Source organism: Pantherophis guttatus, chromosome 4, assembly GCF_059756535.1.
Source record: "Pantherophis guttatus breed Tessera chromosome 4, ASM5975653v1, whole genome shotgun sequence".
Classification (NCBI taxonomy): domain Eukaryota; kingdom Metazoa; phylum Chordata; class Lepidosauria; order Squamata; family Colubridae; genus Pantherophis; species Pantherophis guttatus.
In genome coordinates, this window is record NC_142066.1 from 23306360 (window position 1) to 23326648 (window position 20289).

General features: G+C 41.4%; 1 protein-coding gene across 1 annotated transcript in view; it reads left to right on the top strand.

Moving 5' to 3' along the window:
• Window positions 1–20289, top strand: part of PNP (purine nucleoside phosphorylase) — a 30231-nt gene that overhangs the window by 7579 nt on the left and 2363 nt on the right. Inside the window, exons 2-5 of the mRNA XM_034411505.3 lie at window positions 12366–12535; window positions 14715–14818; window positions 17595–17770; window positions 18792–18982. Of these exons, the coding sequence (XP_034267396.1) occupies window positions 12366–12535; window positions 14715–14818; window positions 17595–17770; window positions 18792–18982 (641 nt within the window). The remainder of the gene's footprint in view (window positions 1–12365; window positions 12536–14714; window positions 14819–17594; window positions 17771–18791; window positions 18983–20289) is intronic.

Here is a 20289-nt window from a genome sequence, read left to right on the forward strand (position 1 = left end):
TATTGTTAAACACTGATAGTCATTATGTACAAATAATCTTCTATGAATACCCACAATTGCAACCATATTTTTTGTTGCTAAGGAAGATAGTTGTTCAGTGAGTCATGGCCGATTTTACGATCATTTTTGTTATGATTGTTAAGTGGGTCGCTGTAATTAAATGAATTAAACGTTTATGGAGATTCTCAGTCATCTAGGTCATGGTTGTCCCAAAGGTGCTTTTTCAAAAGGCAACTGGACTTTCTTGTTGTAACTTAGGTTGCTAAATGAATGGTTGTAAATTGAAAACTACCTTTAACCCAACGTGCCCTAACGTAGGGTTCTTCAGATACATTAAAGGTTCAAACCCCAACTCCTAGCCGGCCTCAGGGTTTGTGCCTGGATCTAAAACCAAAAGTGATCCATCTTCAGCATTTGGGAAGTTTTCCAAGAGAGCTTATGGAGATTCTCAGTCATCCAGGTGTAGAAACTCCTTCTGGGTTCTGCTCCAAGTGGGGAAAAAGACACTGGAAACATGGAGACTGCTTGGAAAGATGGTTTAATGGTGGACAGGATCACATGGCTTGAGTTCCTGAACAGAAAAAAGCGCAGATACAGTAAATCCTCGGGTTTTTATGTTCTCTCTGGCTTTGCATTTCTTGGGGCCCTGAAAGAGTATCCTGATTGGTTGTCAGACTCCCAGTGGGTGGGGGTCTTAGCTAGCCTTGCTGGCTGATGGTCACATGTGCTTCCCAGGCCACATGCTTCCCAGGTCACATGTGGTGAGTTTCGGTTGCTAGATGGGACCCATTGTGTTAGTTTCTGTTGCTATTGTGTTGCAAATGTCCTTTGACAAAGGATTGGGTTTCTGCTTCTGGCCCATTAACAAAGGGTGGGGGGCAGGAAGGTGGGAGCTGTTTTATCTGTAAAATATGCTTCTCCATTTCTCATCCAGGGAAATATAATATTCTGCCTTTTTAATATTTCCCAAAATATTTCATTCTTCTAGGAAAGGGGTGGGTGCTAACCTCCTACACAGATCATGGTTGTCCCAAAGGTGCTTTTTCAAGAGACAACTGGACTTCCTTTGTTTTTCCTTGAAGACGTTTTGCTTCTCCTCCCAAGAAGCTTCTTCAGGCACGACTGAGAATCTCCATAGAGATTTTAAGCTATGCAGAATTGAAGAAGCTCCTTGGATGAGGAGCGAAACGTCTTCAAGGAATAAAAAAGAAACTCCAGTTGCCTCTTGAAAAAGCAACTTTGGGTCTTCCAAGAGAGGTTGACCACTTTTTAACCTCTAGATCCCTTGGAGATCTACTGAGCATTGACCCAGCCCTGTGGAAACTCCGAGACATTCTCTCACCGCCTGTTTCACAAGAAGGGTCTGACGAATGCTTTGAGCCAGGATCAAAGCTCTAGTCATCAAACAGTCTCAAATGAAAAATGCTTGTCCCGTGGACAAGCAGGACTCCTTCTTCCTGCGCAGGTTTTTAAAACAAAGCATTACATTTTTCTGAGTGCGTGAGCAAGCACACGCAGGCGTACATACATACACTCACAGAGAAGGCTCTGCTGCAACACAAGTTCCTTTTTTTTTGCAGGCTGGGAGCCAATGAGGCGTTTTCCTGGCTCACACACCCTTCAGGAGTTCAGCCAATCAGGAGCTAGAGATGCCCCAGCAGCTTCTATTTTTTTCTTCCTTCTCTGCCAAGTGTGGAAAGAGATGCACTGCTTTCATTGGTTTCTTATGTCCTCATAGTTATTTTTTTTCTTATGGTTCCTTATTAGAACCTATAATTTTCTGTTTTATGGTGCCCTAAAGCCACTTCACATCATCAGCCTAGCCACATAATCCTCTCCAAATTCCAGTAATCCAGATTCTTACAGCATCTGGAGGTCATAAAATGGAGCAAAACTCACTTAACAACTGTCTTTCTTAGCAATTACGGTCGTTAAGTCCAGGACTATGCGACTTTCATGCCCCTTTAATTCTCTGACTGCTTTTTTTTTTCCTTCTCTGTCCTTGTTCCTCCATAATTCAGTGACAATCTGGATTGGCACTTGAACCAATAACAATCTGGATTTTCCTGTCTTGAATAATCTCTACTGTTGACAGCCATAGATGCCACTGCACGCGGAAAGAGGCAGAAAAGATTTACATAATACATCTACTGTACTTTGTTTACCAGCATAAGATACTTTCTGGATTTGCACAATAATTTACAGGTACCCATCTAATATGAACCGGATGAGCGCTCCCCAAGTAGAAAAAAGACTAAAAGTTCGAAACAACTCAATTTTTCATGTTATGTGAATACAGGTAGTCCTCGACTTAATGACCACAGTTCAACCCAAAATTTATGTCGATAAGGGAGATATTTGTTAAATGAGCTTTGCTTCATTTTATGACCTTTCTTGCCATAGTTATTAAGTGATTCACTTGTTAAATTAGTAACATACCGTATTTTTCGGAGTATAAGACGCATCGGAGTATAAAATCACCTTTGTTTTTGGGGAGAAAAATAAGAAAAAAGCTGATTGGCAGGTGGATTGGCCTCCCGGAATACTCCCAATCAGCTGTTCCCAGAGGTGAATTTTAGCAACAGGTTCCTTGGTTGTGAGCTCTGTGCCTTGCTTTTTTTTTCCTGCCTCTGAAACGTCTGTTTCAGAAAAAAACTTTTTTTTCTGCTTCTGAAAGCCTCCGAAACAGCTTCAGAAAAAAAGCCTCTGAAGCTCTGTTTGGGGGCTTCTTTTCTGAAGTTTCGTTTCTGATGCTTTTTTCAGCCTCTGAAACCCCTGTTTGAGAAGATGGGTGGGGCTACTACATTCGGAATATAAAATACACCCAGATTTTCACCCTCTTTTTGGGGGGAAAAAGGTGCATCTTATACTCCGAAAAATACGATAGTTGTAAAGTGAATCTGACTTCCCCACTGATTTTGCTTGTCAGAAGGTCACAAAAACTGATTACAGTTTAGTGAGTTTAGTGAGCATCAAGGGAGATGAATTGATAGGTTCTTTCTTGTCGTCTGCTCCCTAATCACACACACACACAAATGAATTTTCCTAGTGCGCTTGTGCTGATAATAATCTTGAAAGTGGCAAAGGCTTGTCGTAAGACGTATGACTCAGCTTGGGGACGTGACTTTGAGCCGGATGCGCTTCTAACCTAATCTGGCTTCTGCCCTGACTCTTAAGAGTTTCCCAACCGCACCCACTTGAAAATGTCTGGACTTCAACTCCCAGAATCCCCCAAGACTCCTATCCTATCTTTTCTCCCTTGTATTCTGTCAGGGAATCGCGCAGAAACCCTGACACAAATTTGCAGTTTAATAGAAAATAAAATATATTTTACACACACACACATATACCCACACTACACTACACACATATACCCACACTACACTACACACACAATTATACACACACACACACACACACACACACACACACACACACACACCAAAAAAGATAGTCAGGCAAACAGGAGCGTTCTGAGGTAAATCGCAGAACAGCATAGAGAGAACGCAGAAAAAAGGGAACGCGGGGAAAAAAAGGAAACTCCCCCTCCATTCCTACAGCAGCCAATCACAGCGTGGATTGCCTCCCGCAGGAGCCAGTGCTCTTCAACCAATCAACTATGACTGTGTGTTCTGACTCACTGCACAACCCCACTGCTCCAGCTACTAAATTTAAATATTGTAACATATTCTCCAGGGGATTGGGACCCAGAATTCCCCAGTCAACGGTGTATTGCAGGGACAACTGCTCTGGAAAGCACCAGTTTGGAAAAGGCAGAATAAATCAAAGATGTCCTGGGCCAAAGAGGCTGCAGGCGCAAGACAATATCCGATGGAGTGATGCCATCTGCACCCACAAGCCCTCAACACGCCATATCTCTTTGAGAAGTTTTTGCCCAACACTTGGGTAGTCCTCGATTTATGACCACAGTTAAGCTCCCAAAAATTCTGTGGTTCAGCTAGACAATTGTTCAGTGAGTTTTGCCCCATTTTACGACCACGTCTGTTAAGTGAATTGCTACAGTTGTTAAGTTAGCAGCATGATGGTTAGGTGAATCTGCCTTCCCCACTGACTTTGCTTGTTAGAAGGGCCCCAAAAGCAATCCCATAACCCTGGGACACTGCAACCGTCATAAATAAAAGCCATCTGAATTTTGATCACGTGACCATGGAGATGCTGCGAAGGTCGTTAGGGTGAAAAATGGTCATCGGTCATTTTTTTTGCAGTGCCTTTGTAATTTTAAATGATCTCTAAACGAATGGTTGTAAGTTGAAGACTACCCATATCTACCTGCCAGTCTTGTGAGGTAGTCCAGACAAGCAGATGCAGAAGTACAAACTCTTAACTTTACTTTAAGGTTACATTAATAGGATTTGTAACTTTGCTCCCTCCACCTGGGGCAAGGGTCTGCAACCTTAAACACTCAAAGAGCCATTTGGACCCGTTTCCTACAGAAAAGAAAATACCGGGAGCCACAAAACCCTTCTCGTGCCTGACTATTTCTTGAGCGGCCACAAAACTAGCATATGTAGTTGAATTAAACTTTGTTTTCTTCTGAAACTTTTCTTTTCTTTGATTTATCCATGGTAGAAAAGCTCAATAAATTGCGTGCCGACGGTGTTGCACATTGGCGGTTGTGACACATATTTTGAGTGACAGGGAGCCGCAGCAGAGGGGTGAAAGAGCCACATGCGGCTCCAGAGCCTCAGGTTCTGACCTCTGACCTAGGGAGAGTCACTTCTGGATGTTTGCCATCTCCTTCCCTGGGCCCAGTTTATCTTATCTGCCTCCTCTTATCTGACTATTGTCTAATCTGCAGCTCTTACTTCTGTCTCCAAGGTCATTCCCAGGTAACATTACATCACCTACTCAGTGTCTCCCCATATTCTCCAATAGCTACCCACCCACTTACACAAAATGTCCGGGGAAGTGACCCAGTTTTATTATGCATCAATGAGCTGGAGAAACTACCTCTCCAATTCACATTACAATTCCTTTTTCCCTAATACTCACTTAAAGTTGTGAGTTACACAAAGTTGCATTCAACAAAGTGCTGCAGGAAAGGAGTACAGACAAGTTCGCAACTTTTACTACCACAATTGTGTCCCCCAAATTTTTGTTGCTGAGCGAGACAATGGCTAAGTGAGTTTTTGCTCCATTTTAAGACCTTTCTTGCTCCAGCTACTAAGTGAATCACTGCAGTTGTTAAGTTAGTAATTGTAAGGTGGCTTCCCCATTTGCTTGTCAGAAGGTTGCAAAAGGTGATCCTTTTGCAACCTGGGATCTTGCAGTCGTGATAAATATGAGCCAGTCGCCAAGTGTCCAAATTTTGATCACATGACCACGAGGATGCTTGCAACGGTCGTAAGAGTGGGAAAAACTGTTCGTAAGTTACTTTTCTCAGTGGCTGTTGTAATTTCAAATGGTTACTAAGAGAAAGGTTGTTAAGTCGAGGTCTATCTGTAATTATGGGATCTTTTCTGGTGGCTAGGAATTCTTACAGAGTAAACTCTTTCTCCTGGTCAGTTGGCAGCCCTCATCGTTTTACAGGAATAAAACTTCCTGTAAAAATAACACAGGAAGCCAATTGCTTCTGGAGCCAAGCAATAGCATTGAATATGGTGTTATCTGGGGAGATAACCCAGATCCTTGGTGTACTCAAAGTAGCTTATTTTATCTGATAACTTGGCCGGATAGAGCTATAGCTGGTGCTTAGTCCAGACAGCTTCAATAAAGACATGCAAAGTGTAGGAAGTTAGCACCCACCCCTCTCCTAGAAGAATGAAATGTTCTAGAAAATATTAAAAAGGCAGAATATTATATCTCCCTGGATGAGAAATGGAGAAACATTTTTTTTTTAGGTAGGAAGCAGACTCACTCTTAATAGCCCCCACCCTCCTCAATAGCTCACAGCAGAAGTCAGCACTTAAGAGGTAAAGAGATAGCTAGGTCTATTCATAAGCAAATGCTCTCACCCAAGATCCAACAAAGATAGGATTAGCCCTCTACCCATCTAGCCACAGAACTCACCACAAGGCACCTGGGGAGATTGCATCACCCAGCAAGGCTCAACCAAGCCTGGGATTCAAAAGACAACCTACAAAGTTACCCCTGTATGACCCCATGGGAGTCTGACAACCAATCAGAATACAAGCTCAAATTCAAAGCCCAACAGAGGGTATAAATCTTTCTCTCTCTCACCCAATCTGCCTTTTTGCCCAGGATCTCAAAACCATGTGGTCCTGTCCACCATCAAACCATCTTTTCAAGCAGTCTCCATGTGTCCAGGGTCTTTCTCCCCGCTTGGAACTGAACCCAGATGGACATTTCTTCCAACAAAAGGAAAAACAAACAAACAAACCCCAATGCAGAATATTTAGAAAAAGGGAGTTGGCTTGAAAATATCAAGGAATGTTGCATTGAACTTGTTCTTTAAAAGTTTTTCCATTTTCTGTCCCCGCCTAAACTTTGCCTTTATTTGACCTCTGGTGCAAAATTGTCCCAGATTATTATCAGTTCGATCAAAAAGTGTCTGTTGAATTCCAGGATCTTTGCTATCTGTTTCTGCTTTGTGTTTGAGTCATGGAAGTGGGGTGTGAGTGTTAAGGAAGAATGCAATCATCAATGGGAAAACTTCCCATGCCATTACTTTTGAATGACCTTCAATTGGATTAACATACTCATGATGTTACGAGGAAGGAGCCTCATGATTCTCACAAGGAAATCTGCTCCCAAAGTGCATGAGCAAAAAACATAATATAACTGTGCAGCGTTAATCATTCAGAGTGCAGAGTGAAATAGACGGTTGCAATGCAAATATTGTTTTTAATTGCTTTTGTGTTAGGTCTTTATAATAGATTTTATTATATGCTACCCGTAGTCACACGGCGGGAGATTATATACAGCTAGTCCTCAATTTACAACCTCAATTGAGCCCAAGATTTCTGTTGCTAAGGGAGACATTTGTTAAGTAAAATTTGCCCTATTTTACGACCTTTTCTTGCCACAGTTGTTAAGCAGATCATTGCAGCTGATAAGTTAGTAACCGGGTTGTTCAGTGAATCTGATTTCCCTCTTGACTTTGTTTGTCAGAAGATTGCAAAAGGGGAAATCACATGACCTTGGGACATAGCAATGATCATAAGTATGAACCGGTATCCAAGCATCCAGATGTTGATCATGTGGTCATGGGGATGCAAGGGAGCTTTAATTCCCCTTCTCTCTTCCCTCTCCCCCTCTGGTTGTTGTGTCAAGGTCACCCGGCTGGGAGAAAAAGGCATCTGCATACCAAGCTAGACCATTCTCAAAACATCTTGCATGGATTTGATTAGTTGGAGGTGGGCAGTGATTGGAGGGAAAAATTGAACTCAGGGATTTGGTCGCGCAATTCTCAATTCTGCTTTTGCATAGCTGCAACAAATGGAGCCAAGAATCGTTTCTATTTAGAGGTTTAAGTTGCAGCAAGTCTGCCCTAGTCCTCGATTTATGACCATTTGTTCAAAAGTTTGAAGTTACAAGGGCACTGAGAAAAGTCATTTACAACCAGTCCTCGCACTTACAACTGTCACAGCAACTGATCACTGGTCCTCGTACTTCTGACCGTCACGTGGTTAAAAAATGGAGGTGTATGGCAACTGACAGGTATTTATGACGGTTTCAGGATCCTAGGATTACTTAATTGCCTTTTGTGCCTGTTGTGGCCCACCAGCAGCCTGCGCGGATTGTGGCTGATCCCGACGAGGAGGAGGCTGGTGTGGGGTCGCGCCAGTAGCCTGCGCGGCTGGCACTTACGTTGGACAGCGAGGAGGCTGAAGAGAATGTGGTGCCAGAGGCAGAGACTCAGCCAGGGCCTTCAGAACCTCCAGAGGCTCCTTCAAGTGGAGAGAGGGAAGTGGAGGAGCCTCTCCTCAATGTTCGAGCACGCAGGGCTGCCAGAAGGCAGGAGTGGTTACTCAAGAGGAGGTGGACTCCTCGAGAGTAAGGTTTGAGGATAATTGGCTACTCCCTTAGCCTATTTAAGTCGCACGCAGTTAGCAATTTCTTGCTGGAAACAATGTGTAATTATTACAGAGCATTTTGGAGAGTGAGTGTCTTATCGTATCTTGTTTTCTGGGCTGGTTGCCAATCTTTGCCGGACTTTGTTTATTCTTGGTACGTTATAACTTTGATAAGGACCGTTGGTGTGTGTCACAATCCTTGGGAATCCGGAGCTGGGGCAGAACAGTGCCCTTCCGGATGGCTTCTGACAAGTAAAGTCAATGGGTGAGAGGGGTGAGCTGGATTCCTTTAACAGCTGCAAGTTTCACTTAACAACTGCAAGTTTCACTTAGCTAACATATCAAAAAGGTCATAAAATTGGTCATGGCTCACTTAACATCTACCTCGCTTAGCAACAGAAATTCTGGTTGTAGAATGTGGTCATAAATCAAGAACTACCTATATCCCTTTTCTGACACCGCATCCGCTTTTGGGAATAATATTCCCCCAGATAACAATGTCGCTCCCCCCGATAATGTTCTAGGAATCTTAAAAATGTATTCCCCAGGCGAGGGGTAGAGTGCCTGTTAAACTTTGTTGATTATGGGCCCATATATATATGGTGTGGTTGTCCAGTTACATAATGTTTCCTATTAACTATTTCTTAGCTGTAAGCCTTGAGGAAGCATTTTGCAATCAGCCAGCTTCTAAATATAATAAATAATAATAGTGTCAACAACAATTGCTGTTCCCCCCCTTTTTATGTTTAGTTTCAGATTTTTAAGAAGGGCAATTTTGGATTTAAGAGTTCAGATGAATCCCGGGAGGCTGGGCTGCATTTCTCTCTGCAAGTCCTATTATACGTGTTTGTGTGTGTGATTGTGTTTGCGGGTTTATGTAAAAGATAAGGAAAAGTGCAACCGAACAAGTGCAGAGAACCTCCCGCTCCTAATCACAGGCAAATTATTGTGATTTTTAAATGCATGGAATAAAGGTAGTCCTCGGTTTACAACCATTAGTTTAGTGGCTCTTCAAAATTACAGTGGCACTGAAAAAAGTGACTTATGAATTTTTTCACACTTACAACTATTGCAGCATCCCCGGGATCGTATGATCAATATTTGGACCTTTGGCAGCTGGCATATATTTGTAACACTTGCTGTGTGATCCCCTTTTGCGATCTTCCAACCAGCAAAATTAGTGGAGAAGCTGGATTCACTTAACAACCCTGTTACTAACAACAGCTTGCAGGGATTCGCTTAACAACTGTGGCAAGAAAGATTGCAAAATGGGGCAAAAGTCACTTAACAACTGTTTCACTTAGGAACGGAAAGTTTAGGTTCAATTGTGGCCTTAAATAGAGGACTGCCTGTATTGCTTGCATGAACTGTATGGGAGAAATGAAATTGCACCTGTGATTTCCATCCCCAGAAAGACAGGAGACAACGGCTAAAGCTAGTGCAGTCCTAAAACCCTCAAAAATTCAGTTCAGAAACTTACCACTGCCTTTGCTCAGCACTGGCATGAAATAAAGCCATTTCTGAACCGTTCTGCCCTCCCTTCGCTTTTTTTTTTTTTTTGGAGTAGTTCAAGATTTTATTTCTAGGAAGATGAAAAGGTGATAAATTTAATTGCCTGATTTATGCACCCCATTTCCTTTTGATTCATTTCTTTCCAGGTGCCTGACATCCACATGTTCTCTTCCCTTTGCAAAGCCAATTTTCTTTTGGTTCATTACTTTGGCACGCTGCACATGGCACAGGGTAATTGTGGGTGTGTATAATAGATTTGGGCAAAGCCTAATTTCAGTTTCTTCCTGCTTGGATATGCCCATCACATGAGGTAGCTCCAAAAGGCGTTGGCCACCAAGGTTAATGTGTAGATGTGGCTATTTCTGCACACAAAAAGGGTGTGTCTCTTCACACCATAGGCTCACTCCACATCCTTCGGTGGCACACTACGTTGTTAGCTGTGTTCCACTTCTGAATTCCCAGAAATATGACACAATTTCCAAAGAGAGCAGGGAGAAAATAAGTAAATCTCATTCTTTCAAGATCTGGTTGGACTTGAAAAATTAAGCAGGACAGGAACTGGTTAATCCTTGGATGGGAGGCCACTATGAAATCCCAAGAGGGAAAAATCAAGAGAACAGTGCAGCTGAAATAACAAGCAAAGGGCTTTCATTCGGCTACCAAAAACAAAACAAAAAAAAAATTACAGGAATATGTATTTAAAACAATATTTCTCAAGCATGGGAACTTTAAAAGGCATGGACTTCAATTCCCAGAATTCCACACCCAGCTTGGCTGGTTGAGGAATTCTGGGAGTTGAAGTCCACACCTCTTAAAGTTGAGAAACACTGCTCTAAAAACACCAGGAGAAATTTGGCCCAAATATTTTATTTACCTACCAAAAAAACTCTCAAACAAGCTTCTCCTTTACTTCTCTGGTCTAAATTGGTGTGTGCCACTTCTCCTGATTTGAGACTTGGGGTCTGATTGAAGTTTCCGATATTAGGGGCTCCCACAGACCAGCTGGAATTTTGGGTTTAGCAAAATGTGATGGTGACAAACAAGGCTAGTTTTTTTGACTGAGACGTTTAAGCATTCATTCACTGGAAAAGGTGTGTGTGTGTGTGTGTGTGTGTGTGTGTGTGTGTCTGGTGGAAAAGTACTTGCACTTTGGTTATCAAGCCAGTTCGCCCAGAGGAAAATATTTAACACATGGATACTGTGTGTTTCTGTGCCTATGTTGTGTGTGTGTGAATATACTGGTATGTACATTAAATACAAGAAAAGTATTTTGCGCGGAATTAAAAGACTACAAAAACATAAAAAGAAAAGTTTGAAAAAAAGAAAGATATGAAAAGGTGACACAAAAAAATGAAAGAAAAGGCTAAGAAAAATATATATCTGAAGATAAAAATAAAGAAGCGATTTCTAATCTTCTTTGCATTTGCAAATGGCATCATGATTGCCATTTTCCTAAATTACATACCACCGTTTCCTTCTTCCCATAAACAACCCTTTTTTAATCACTAAATCTCCAAATCACCACTTCATTTCTGTCATCTTCAGCCAAAAAAAAAAAAATTGGTTAAAAAGGTTTTCCAGTCTTTTATAAAAGTACAATTGCTGTTCCCTCCTTAATCAAACTGGTCACCTCTGCCATTTCTGCAAACTCAGCCACCTTCACCATCTAGCCTTCCATATTTCTGTATTCTTCCATCTTTGTGCATACAATAAACTCACTGCAGCTAGTATATAAAACCAATTGTACACGGACCTTTTCTAGAACTTTCCCGTAGTTTCATGGATTGAAATGGCCCAGGAAAAAATGCAAAGGGTTGCAGAAAAAGGAGAGAGAGAAGGAGAGAGAGAGAGAGAGAGACAGACAGACAGAGGGACAGACAGAGGGACAGAGACAGGCAGAGGGAGGGAGGGAGGGAAAGAGAGAGAGAGAGGGAGAGAGAGAGAAAGGGAAGGATGATCTGTGTTGCAGAGAGTTAAAAGGAATTTCTTGAGTTGTGGAAAAAATTGCAATTTGGATGGTATATTTGGAAGGAGGAGAAGGTTTTATTTAAAGAAGTACTAAACATGAGCAAATAAAAAAAAACTCCTTTCTTTGAAGTCTGGATCAAGTAAGATTCTCTAGCTTGTAATAAGATAGGAAATATTTGCTTCAGAACTGCCTCCTCTCTATCACTTTTCTGTGAAGGTCTGTTTGGAAATGTTCTCCTTTTCTCAGCATAGTCTACCTTACCAAGAGGTTGGGAGAGTTCAAATGTTTACAAGTGTAGCCCTCGACTTATGACCACAATAGGTATCGTAAAATTCAGAGACCTTCTTTCTTTGTAGCCAGCCTCCATTTTATTTCCAGCGTCTTTCTCCCAGCTTGGAGGACTTGAGGACTCGCTCAGCAGCGGAAATTTTGGGCTGAGTTGAGGACTATCTCTAGTCACCAAGGCCTCTGTGAAGTCTGGTATGAACAAGTGGAAAATGAGTATGATGAAAATATTTGAAATACATCCTCATGGGGGATTACTAATGTACTGTGTATGAATTGAGTTATCCTAATGCGTCACTATTGGAGAAACAACTGAACGACTAATGTGGCTTTTTTCCCCCTTCTCATCTCACATATTATTTTGACAACTGAGTCATTCCTTTCCTTCCTTTCCCGACTCCTGGTTGGTGTGATTGCCTGCCACCTTCCGTCCTGCAAAAACACGGTTTATTTTAATGTGGTTTGTTTGGAATTCAAATCAAACACCTTTCATTAGAGTTCCGTGTGCATATTTGCTGCCATCTACTGGTGAATTCTCGGTCCTGCAGGTGAAACAATTAACCCTCTATTCGCCGTCTCATCTCAATCTTTTTCTTTTTCAGATACACCTATGAGGATTATAAGAGGACGGCAGATTGGCTCCTGAGTAAAACCAAGCATCGCCCCCGAGTGGCTATCATCTGTGGCTCAGGGCTTGGGGGCCTGGCTGACCTCCTGAAGGACCAAGTGGTGTTTGATTATGCTAAGATACCCAACTTTCCCCAAAGCACAGGTAATGGGAGATGGCCAGGGAGTGTACCGTATTTTTCGGAGTACAAGACGCACCTTTTCCCCTCAAAAAAGAGGGTGAAAATCTGGGTGCGTCTTATATTCCGAATGTAGCCCCGCCTAGCTTCTCAAATAGAGGTTTCAGAGGCTGAAAAAAGCATCAGAAAAGAAGCTTCAGAAAAGAAGCTCCCAAATAGAGTTTTGTTTTTTTTTTAATTTGATTTATATGCCGCCCTTCTCCGAAGACTCAGGGCGGCTTACAATGTGCTCAGCAATAGCCTTCATCCTTTTGTATATTTATACAAAGTCAGCTAATTGCCCCCACAAACTGGGTCCTCATTTCACCTACCTTAGAAAGGATGGAAGGCTGAGTCAACCTTGAGCCTTGGCGAGATTCGAACCCTGCAGTAATTGCAGGCAGCTGGTCTTAATAACCAACTTAATAACAGGGTGCCTTAAACCCCTGTACTACCAAGGCTCTTGTGTTGTGTAGAAATGAACAGGTTGACACTAAGAATAAAAGATAAAGAGGAATCGGTGTATTTCAAGACATGGGAAAGATTCTACGTATGGATAGAAAAGAAATATGAATAAAAGTTGATAGATAAATGATATAGATAATAGAAAGTTAAATGAGGGATAAGATAAAAAAGAAACAGGATCTCAGTTGACACCAAAGTAAATGGAAAAGGGGGATGGGGGGGAAGAAAGAAGATTATAAATATAAATGTACAATTATGAAATGATAGATTGGGTAAAATGGGAAAGAAATTGAAAAGAAAGTATATATTATTAGAAAATTAGAGTTGCTCGGATACCAAATAAGGGAAATATTGCACAACAAAGGAGAAAGAAAGGAAAGAGGAGGAGAGGGAGAGAGGAGGAGAGGGAGAGAGAGGAATGGAAGAAAGGTGAAGGAGAGGAAGAAAGGATAGTGGACAAGAGTAGGAGAGAAGTTGAGAAAGGGAGAAAAGAGGGGAGGAGTGGGGGAGAGGAAGGGAAAGTTGGGGAGGAGACAGGGTGGATTTGATTTAAATCGAGTTGATTTAAATCACGATTTAAATCATGATTTAAATCACTAGTAAAAAGGCTTGATTTAAATCAACTCGATTTAAATCATAATTTTTAAAGAGCAACTGTCATCTCTGCTACTCCTTTGACCCACTGTTGACTCACCGATAGTCCCAGTGTTGCAGAATATACAGCCTCATGCTACATAACTAAACTCCATTTCATGCTGAATAAACTAAATGATTTATGTATCTTAAATAGAAAACTATCTTACGATAGATTTTTACCCCAAAAGTTTTTTATTAAAATAAATCCGATTTAAATAAAAAAAATCCGATTTAAATAAAAAAAATCTGTTTTTTTTAAAAAAATTTAAAAAATCATTGATTTTTATCCGCCCTGGGAGGAGAGGAGAGGAGGAAGAAGAAGGTAGAAGAAGAGAGGAAGGGAGGGAGGAGAAAGAAAGAAGAAGGAGAAGGTTTGTTGTGAAAAGAGGGAAAAGAGAGGGTAGAAGAGCAACCCCAAATGTAATTAAAATGTCTTATTTTAATGCTTTCATTAGGAAAAAATATGTATGTGTGTATATATATATATATATATATATATATATATATATATATATATATATATATATATATATATAAATCGATTATAGATAAGAGAATGTACATTTACAATATGTGTGTAAGAAATAAAAATAAAAAACTTTTTTTTAAAAAAAGAAAAAAAAGAAAAGAAGCCTCAAACAGAGCTTCAGAGGCTTTTTTTTCTGAAGCTCTGTTTCGGAGACTTTCAGAGGCAGGAAAAAAAGTTTTTTCTGAAACAGAGTTTCAGAAATTTCAGAGGCAGAAAAAAAAAAAAAAGCAAGGCACAGAGCTCACGACCAAGGAACCTGTTGCTAAAATTCACCTCTGGGAACAGCTAATTGGGGGTATTCCAGGAGGCCGATCCATCTGCCAATAAGCTTTTTTCTTATTTTCCTCCCCAAAAACTAAGGTGCATTTTATACTCCGGTGCATCTTATAGTCCGAAAAATACGGTAATTTTCATGCAGAACACCAGGTGGCACCATAAACCAACAGGATACTGTACAGAGAAACTGCAGTGTAGTAAATTGGCCACAGGCGGCATCCGCAAAGTGTTTAACTTTTACTTTCTTTGTCTTATTAAAGTTGTAGGCCATGCTGGCAAGCTGGTGTTTGGAAACTTGAGTGGGACGCCGACTGTGGTGATGCAAGGGCGCTTCCATATGTATGAAGGCTACCCACTGTGGAAGGTGAATCTCCACTCCATTTTTAATAGCATAGAATTCTTTATTGGCCAAGCGTGATTGGACACACAAGGAATTTGTCTTGGTGCATATGCTCTCAGTGTACATAAAAAGAAAAGATTCATTTGTCAAGAATCATAAGGTACAACACTTAATGATAGTCATAGGGTACAAATAAGCAATCAGGAAACAATATCAATATAAATCGCAAGGATACAAGCAACAAGGTTACAGTCATGAAGTCACAAGTGGGAGGAGATGGGAGACAGGAATGATGAGAAGACCAATAGCAATAGCAATGCAGCCTAATATGAATGGCCTGACAGTGTTGAGGGAATTATCTGCTTAGCAGAGTGATGGCATTCCGGGAAACACTGTTCTTGTATCTAGTTGTCTTGGTGTGCAGTGCTCCAGAGCGTCATTTTGAGGGTAAGAATTGAAACAATTTATATCCAGGATGCAAGGGTCTGTAAATATTTCATAGCCCTCTTTTTGACTCATGCAGTATACAGGTCCTCAATGGAATGTGTTAAGGAATTCGCAGAGTAACCCTTGAGTAGCAAGGGTGTGCACATGAAAACGATTAGAGAGTGAGAGTAGTTACGAATAAACATAGTCAACACACAGATACACTGAGTTGTGTTTACTTTCAGGAAATAGTAAGGCACAGTCCAATAAACAGTTGAGGTCATACACATATAAAGCAGGAGATAGCCAAAACGACAGTCCAGGGATAATCCAATAACAAAGTCTTCTTACCAGTCGTCGTAGTCATTCACAATAAACAGTTCTTCTGGATTTGCAAACAGTAGCATACAGAGATATCAGAGAGCAAGAATAGCAAAGAAAACAAACCATGTTTCTAGCTCCCTCTTAAGGACATTGGCTACAGAGCTAACCAATCAAGACACAGTATGATGCAATACAGCAGTTTTAAAGCTACATTGATGGTTTATATATTGCCAACCCAACAAGTTAGGTAATAGTCATTTCCTAACAGAAGGCAGGTTGGTAGTAATTGTTTTGTCTGCAGTTCTAATTATCCTCTGAAGTCTGTGTCTGTCTTGTTGGGTTGCAGAACCAAACTAGACAGTTATAGAGGTGCAGATGACAGACTCAATAGTTCCTCTGAACTGGATCAGCAGCTCCTTAGGCAGTTTGAGCTTCCTGAGTTGCCACAGAAAGAACATTCTTTGTTGTACTTTTTTGATGACGTTTTTGATGTTAGGTGTCCATTTTAGGTCTTCAGATATGATAGAACCTAGAAATTTGAAGGTCTCTATTGTTGATCCTGTGTTGTCTAGTATTGTAAGAGGTGATAGTATGGGAAAGTTTCTCCTAAAATCTACCAACATTTTTACGGTTTTGAGTGAGTTCAGTTCCAGGTTGTTCCAGTTGCATTCAATTTCAAAACTAAGATGTTGATCCAGTCGTAATTTGAGAAACTGTGGAAAACCAGTGAAATAAAATGAAAGGACCAAGTGTCTCTGAGTGCACTCAAAGATACATTTCAGCACTATGAATCCAAAAATTTTTAAAATATGTAAAAGGAAGTTTCCATGGTGAATTTAAGCCAGGCCCATTCTCTCAGCTAATTTCCTTCAAAGGGACTACCCTGTTTCTCCCAAAATAAGAAATCCCCTGATAATAAGCCCAATTGGGCTTTTGAGTGCATGACAATAAGGCCAAGCGCTTATTTCAAGGTTCAAAAAAATATAAGACAGGGTCTTATTTTCAGGGAAACATGGTAGCTTGCGGTTCCTTTGCTTCCTCCATCTACCTCACTTTCCTTGGAACTCCACAGAAAACATACAGTTCTGAAGCTGATTCCCAATATTATTTGTGAATTAGTCACATCATAAACATTCTGCTTCCACCTTCTAAGATGGATGGTATCATATGCTGTGAAAGCTATGAATATTGTTCCTGTTACATTGCCCTGAAGAGCTGATATTGTTATCTCAGTGGTCAGGAAAGGACAGAGACAGATTACTGATTTTTTAAAAAAAAAATTAAAAAGTTTTTTATTAATCATTCAAAATTAAAAACATTGGACATAGATATGACATCACTAGTTTTAAATATCTTTCAACACTTTAAACTAATACAAATTATGTTAAAGTTAATATAATATAATTCTTTAACCTTATACGTTATTTATACATAACATCATACGAACTATATCATATTTCTACACAATTATACATACTTGTCTATTAATCTATACCTGTACCTATTTATTGCATAGATTACTGAATTTTTGAAAGCAGAAAGTTTAGGTCAGGGGTGTCAAACTGGATTTCTTCGAGGGTAATTTTTGGCCTGGATGGCCTCCTACAGCACCTTGCTGGCAAAAACAGGGCATGGGGAGCTGTGCACAGCCCGCGCTGCGGCCTGTTTTCGGCCTCAACGGCCTCCTGCTGGCCAAAATGGGGCATGTGGGTTCCCACATGCGGCCCTAGTGCCCCGTTTTGGCTGGCAGAGTGCTGCAGGAGGCCATCCAGGCTGAAAACATGGCACGGGTGGGGGGAGGGGCCCGTGTGGCCCCCTCTCCTGGGCCCCATTTTTGTTAGCAGAGGCACTTCTGGCCGGTCCTTTGCTATTTCCACGGCCAGATCTAAACAGGAAAGAGGCTATGGATAATCGCAGGCAAATTTGGACAGATGGATCCCTTGCTTTGCTTAGAACACATTAGAAAACTGGCGCTAGCTTCCGGTAATCCTGCCCCTCACTCCATGCCACGGTGCCCCTTCAAGATCTTTCCTTTGCTTTCTCCTTTCAGGTGACCTTCCCAGTTCGGATCTTCCATCTTCTTGGCGTTGAAACCCTGATTGTCACCAATGCGGCTGGGGGGCTCAATCCTGCCTTCAAAGTGGGGGACATCATGGTGATCCAGGACCACATCAACATACCTGGGTTTTCCGGGCAGAACCCTTTGATGGGACCGAACGATGAGAGGTAACGCGGGCTTCTCCCTTCTTTTGCATTCTCTTTCTTGCCTGCTCACTGAACCATCACAAGAGAGAAAACAGTTTCTTTACGGCTCTTAAGAGACTGGAAGCAGTCTCTTAATTTGGACTACGGATAGCCCTTGACTTACATCCACAGTTGGGACCAGAATTTCTGTCCCTGTAGTGGAACGTAGCCTGGAATCCAAGAAGAGTAGTGGGCAGCTTCCAGGTAGGCAATGAGACAGTGGAGGTTGAAATGTCTATTAGACAGGAAGAGGGCTAAGGGGGCCCCCTACCAGTTCATAGAATAGAATAGAATAGAATAGAATAGAATAGAATAGAATAGAATAGAATAGAATAGAATAGAATAGAATAGAATAGAATAATGGAACGGAACGGAACGGAACGGAACGGAATAGAATTGAATTGAATTGAATTCTTTATTGTCCAAGTGTGATTGTCTTGGTGCATACCCTCTCAGTGTACATAAAAGAAAAGATAGTTTCATCAAGAATCATAAGGTACAACACTTAATGATAGTCATAGGGTACAAATAAGCAATCAGGAAACAATATTATTTTAATTTTAAATGTTTTTATAATGGTTTTTTAAATATATTGTAAGCCGCCCTGAGTCTCCGGAGAAAGGCGGCATATAAATTGGACTAAATAAATTGGACTAAATAAATATCAATATAAATTGTAAGGATACAAGCAACAAAGTTACAGTCATACAGTCATAAGTGGAAGGAGATGGGTGGTGGGAATGATGAGAAGATTAATAATAGTGGGTGTGAAACTTGCCGCTCACGTTGCTGTCACGTGACATATCACAAAGTTTTTTTCCCCTTCACGGAGCTGGGGTGGGCGTGGCCTGCGCCGTGAGGGCCATATATTCAGCTCAGTGTCCACGACTGTCTTCCCAGCTTTTATGAACATTTCTGATTTAAACAGAACAACGGGCTATTTTTTCAAATGCAAAGAAAGGAACACAACCCCAATGACTCCTTTTTGCGTTGATTTCCGCAGGTTCGGCGTCCGCTTTCCAGCCATGTCAGATGCCTACAATGAAGACTTGAGAAAACTGGCTGTCACGGTGGCTTCTGAAATTGGGTGTTCCGGCTGCATGAGAGAGGGGGTATACTGTGCCCTGGGAGGCCCCAATTACGAGACCATCGCTGAATGCCGCCTCCTGCAGAAACTGGGTGTTGATGCTGTCGGTCAGTCAAGGACAGAGATAAGGGGAAATGTTCCTCCTGGGGCATAGATAAAACCTCGTCTTCCTCTGGTTATTTTTTTTTAGACAAAACTACAGGTAGTCCTCGCCTTACGACCACAATTAACCCCAAAATTTATGTTGCTAAATGAAACAATTTTTAAGTGAGTTTTGCCCCCATTTTACCACTGTTTTGCCCCCATTTTACCTACTGTTAAGTGAATCATTGCAGTTGTTAAGTTGGTAATATGGTTGTTCAGCAAATCTGGCTTCCCCATTGACTGTGCTTGTCAGAAGGTTGCAAAAGCTGATCCGTATGATCCCCCCTGAGCACTGCAACCCTCATAAATATTCAGTTGCCAAGCATCAGAATTTTGATCCTGTGACCTTGGGGATGCTGCAATGGTCGTAAGTGTGAAAAACGATCATAAGTTACTTTTTTCAGTGCTGTTGTAACTTCGAACGGTCACTAAATGAATGGTTGTAAATTGAGGACTATCTGTAAGAAAATAATAAAGGTAGGATCTAAATAAAATAAGGAGTGGAGTGGAGAGTGGAGAGTGGAGTGAAGTGGAGAGTGGAGTGAAGTGGAGTAGAGTAGAGTAGAGTAGATTAGAGTTGGAATAGAATAGAATAGAATAGAATAGAATAGAATAGAATAGAATAGAATAGAATAGAATAGAATAGAATAGAATAGAAAATATGGAGTGGAGTGGAGTGGAATGGAGTGGAGTGGAGGAGTGGAGTAGAGTAGAGTAGAAATAGAATAGAAATAGAATAGAATAGAATAGAATAGAATAGAATAGAATAGAATAGAATAGAATAGAATAGAATAGAATAGAATAGAATAGAATAACAGAGTTGGAAGGGACCTTGGAGATCTTCTAGTCCAACCCCCTGCTGAGGCAGGAAATCCTATACCGGTGATGGCGAACCTTTTAGACACCAAGTGCCCAAACTGCACGCACGTACATGCCCAAACTGAAAGGTGTGCACATGTGCACAAACATGTGCATGAGCAGACATGAGCACACACATGTGCAAATGTGCGCATGCACAGACATGCATGCATGAGCAACAGAGACCCGAAGACCAGCTGGCCGGTGGGAGGCGGGGCATCTCAACACCGGCAGCGCAGCAAGAGGTAAGATCTTTTTCTTTTGTGAGCTTCTGTTTCATCGTTTGCAGGGAAACAGAAGCTCACAAAAGAAATGCTACGGAGATCTGACCTGGGGCGACGGTGAGCGTGCCAGCAGAGAAGGCTCTGTGTGCCATGTCTGACACGGGTGCCATAGGTTCACCATCACGGTC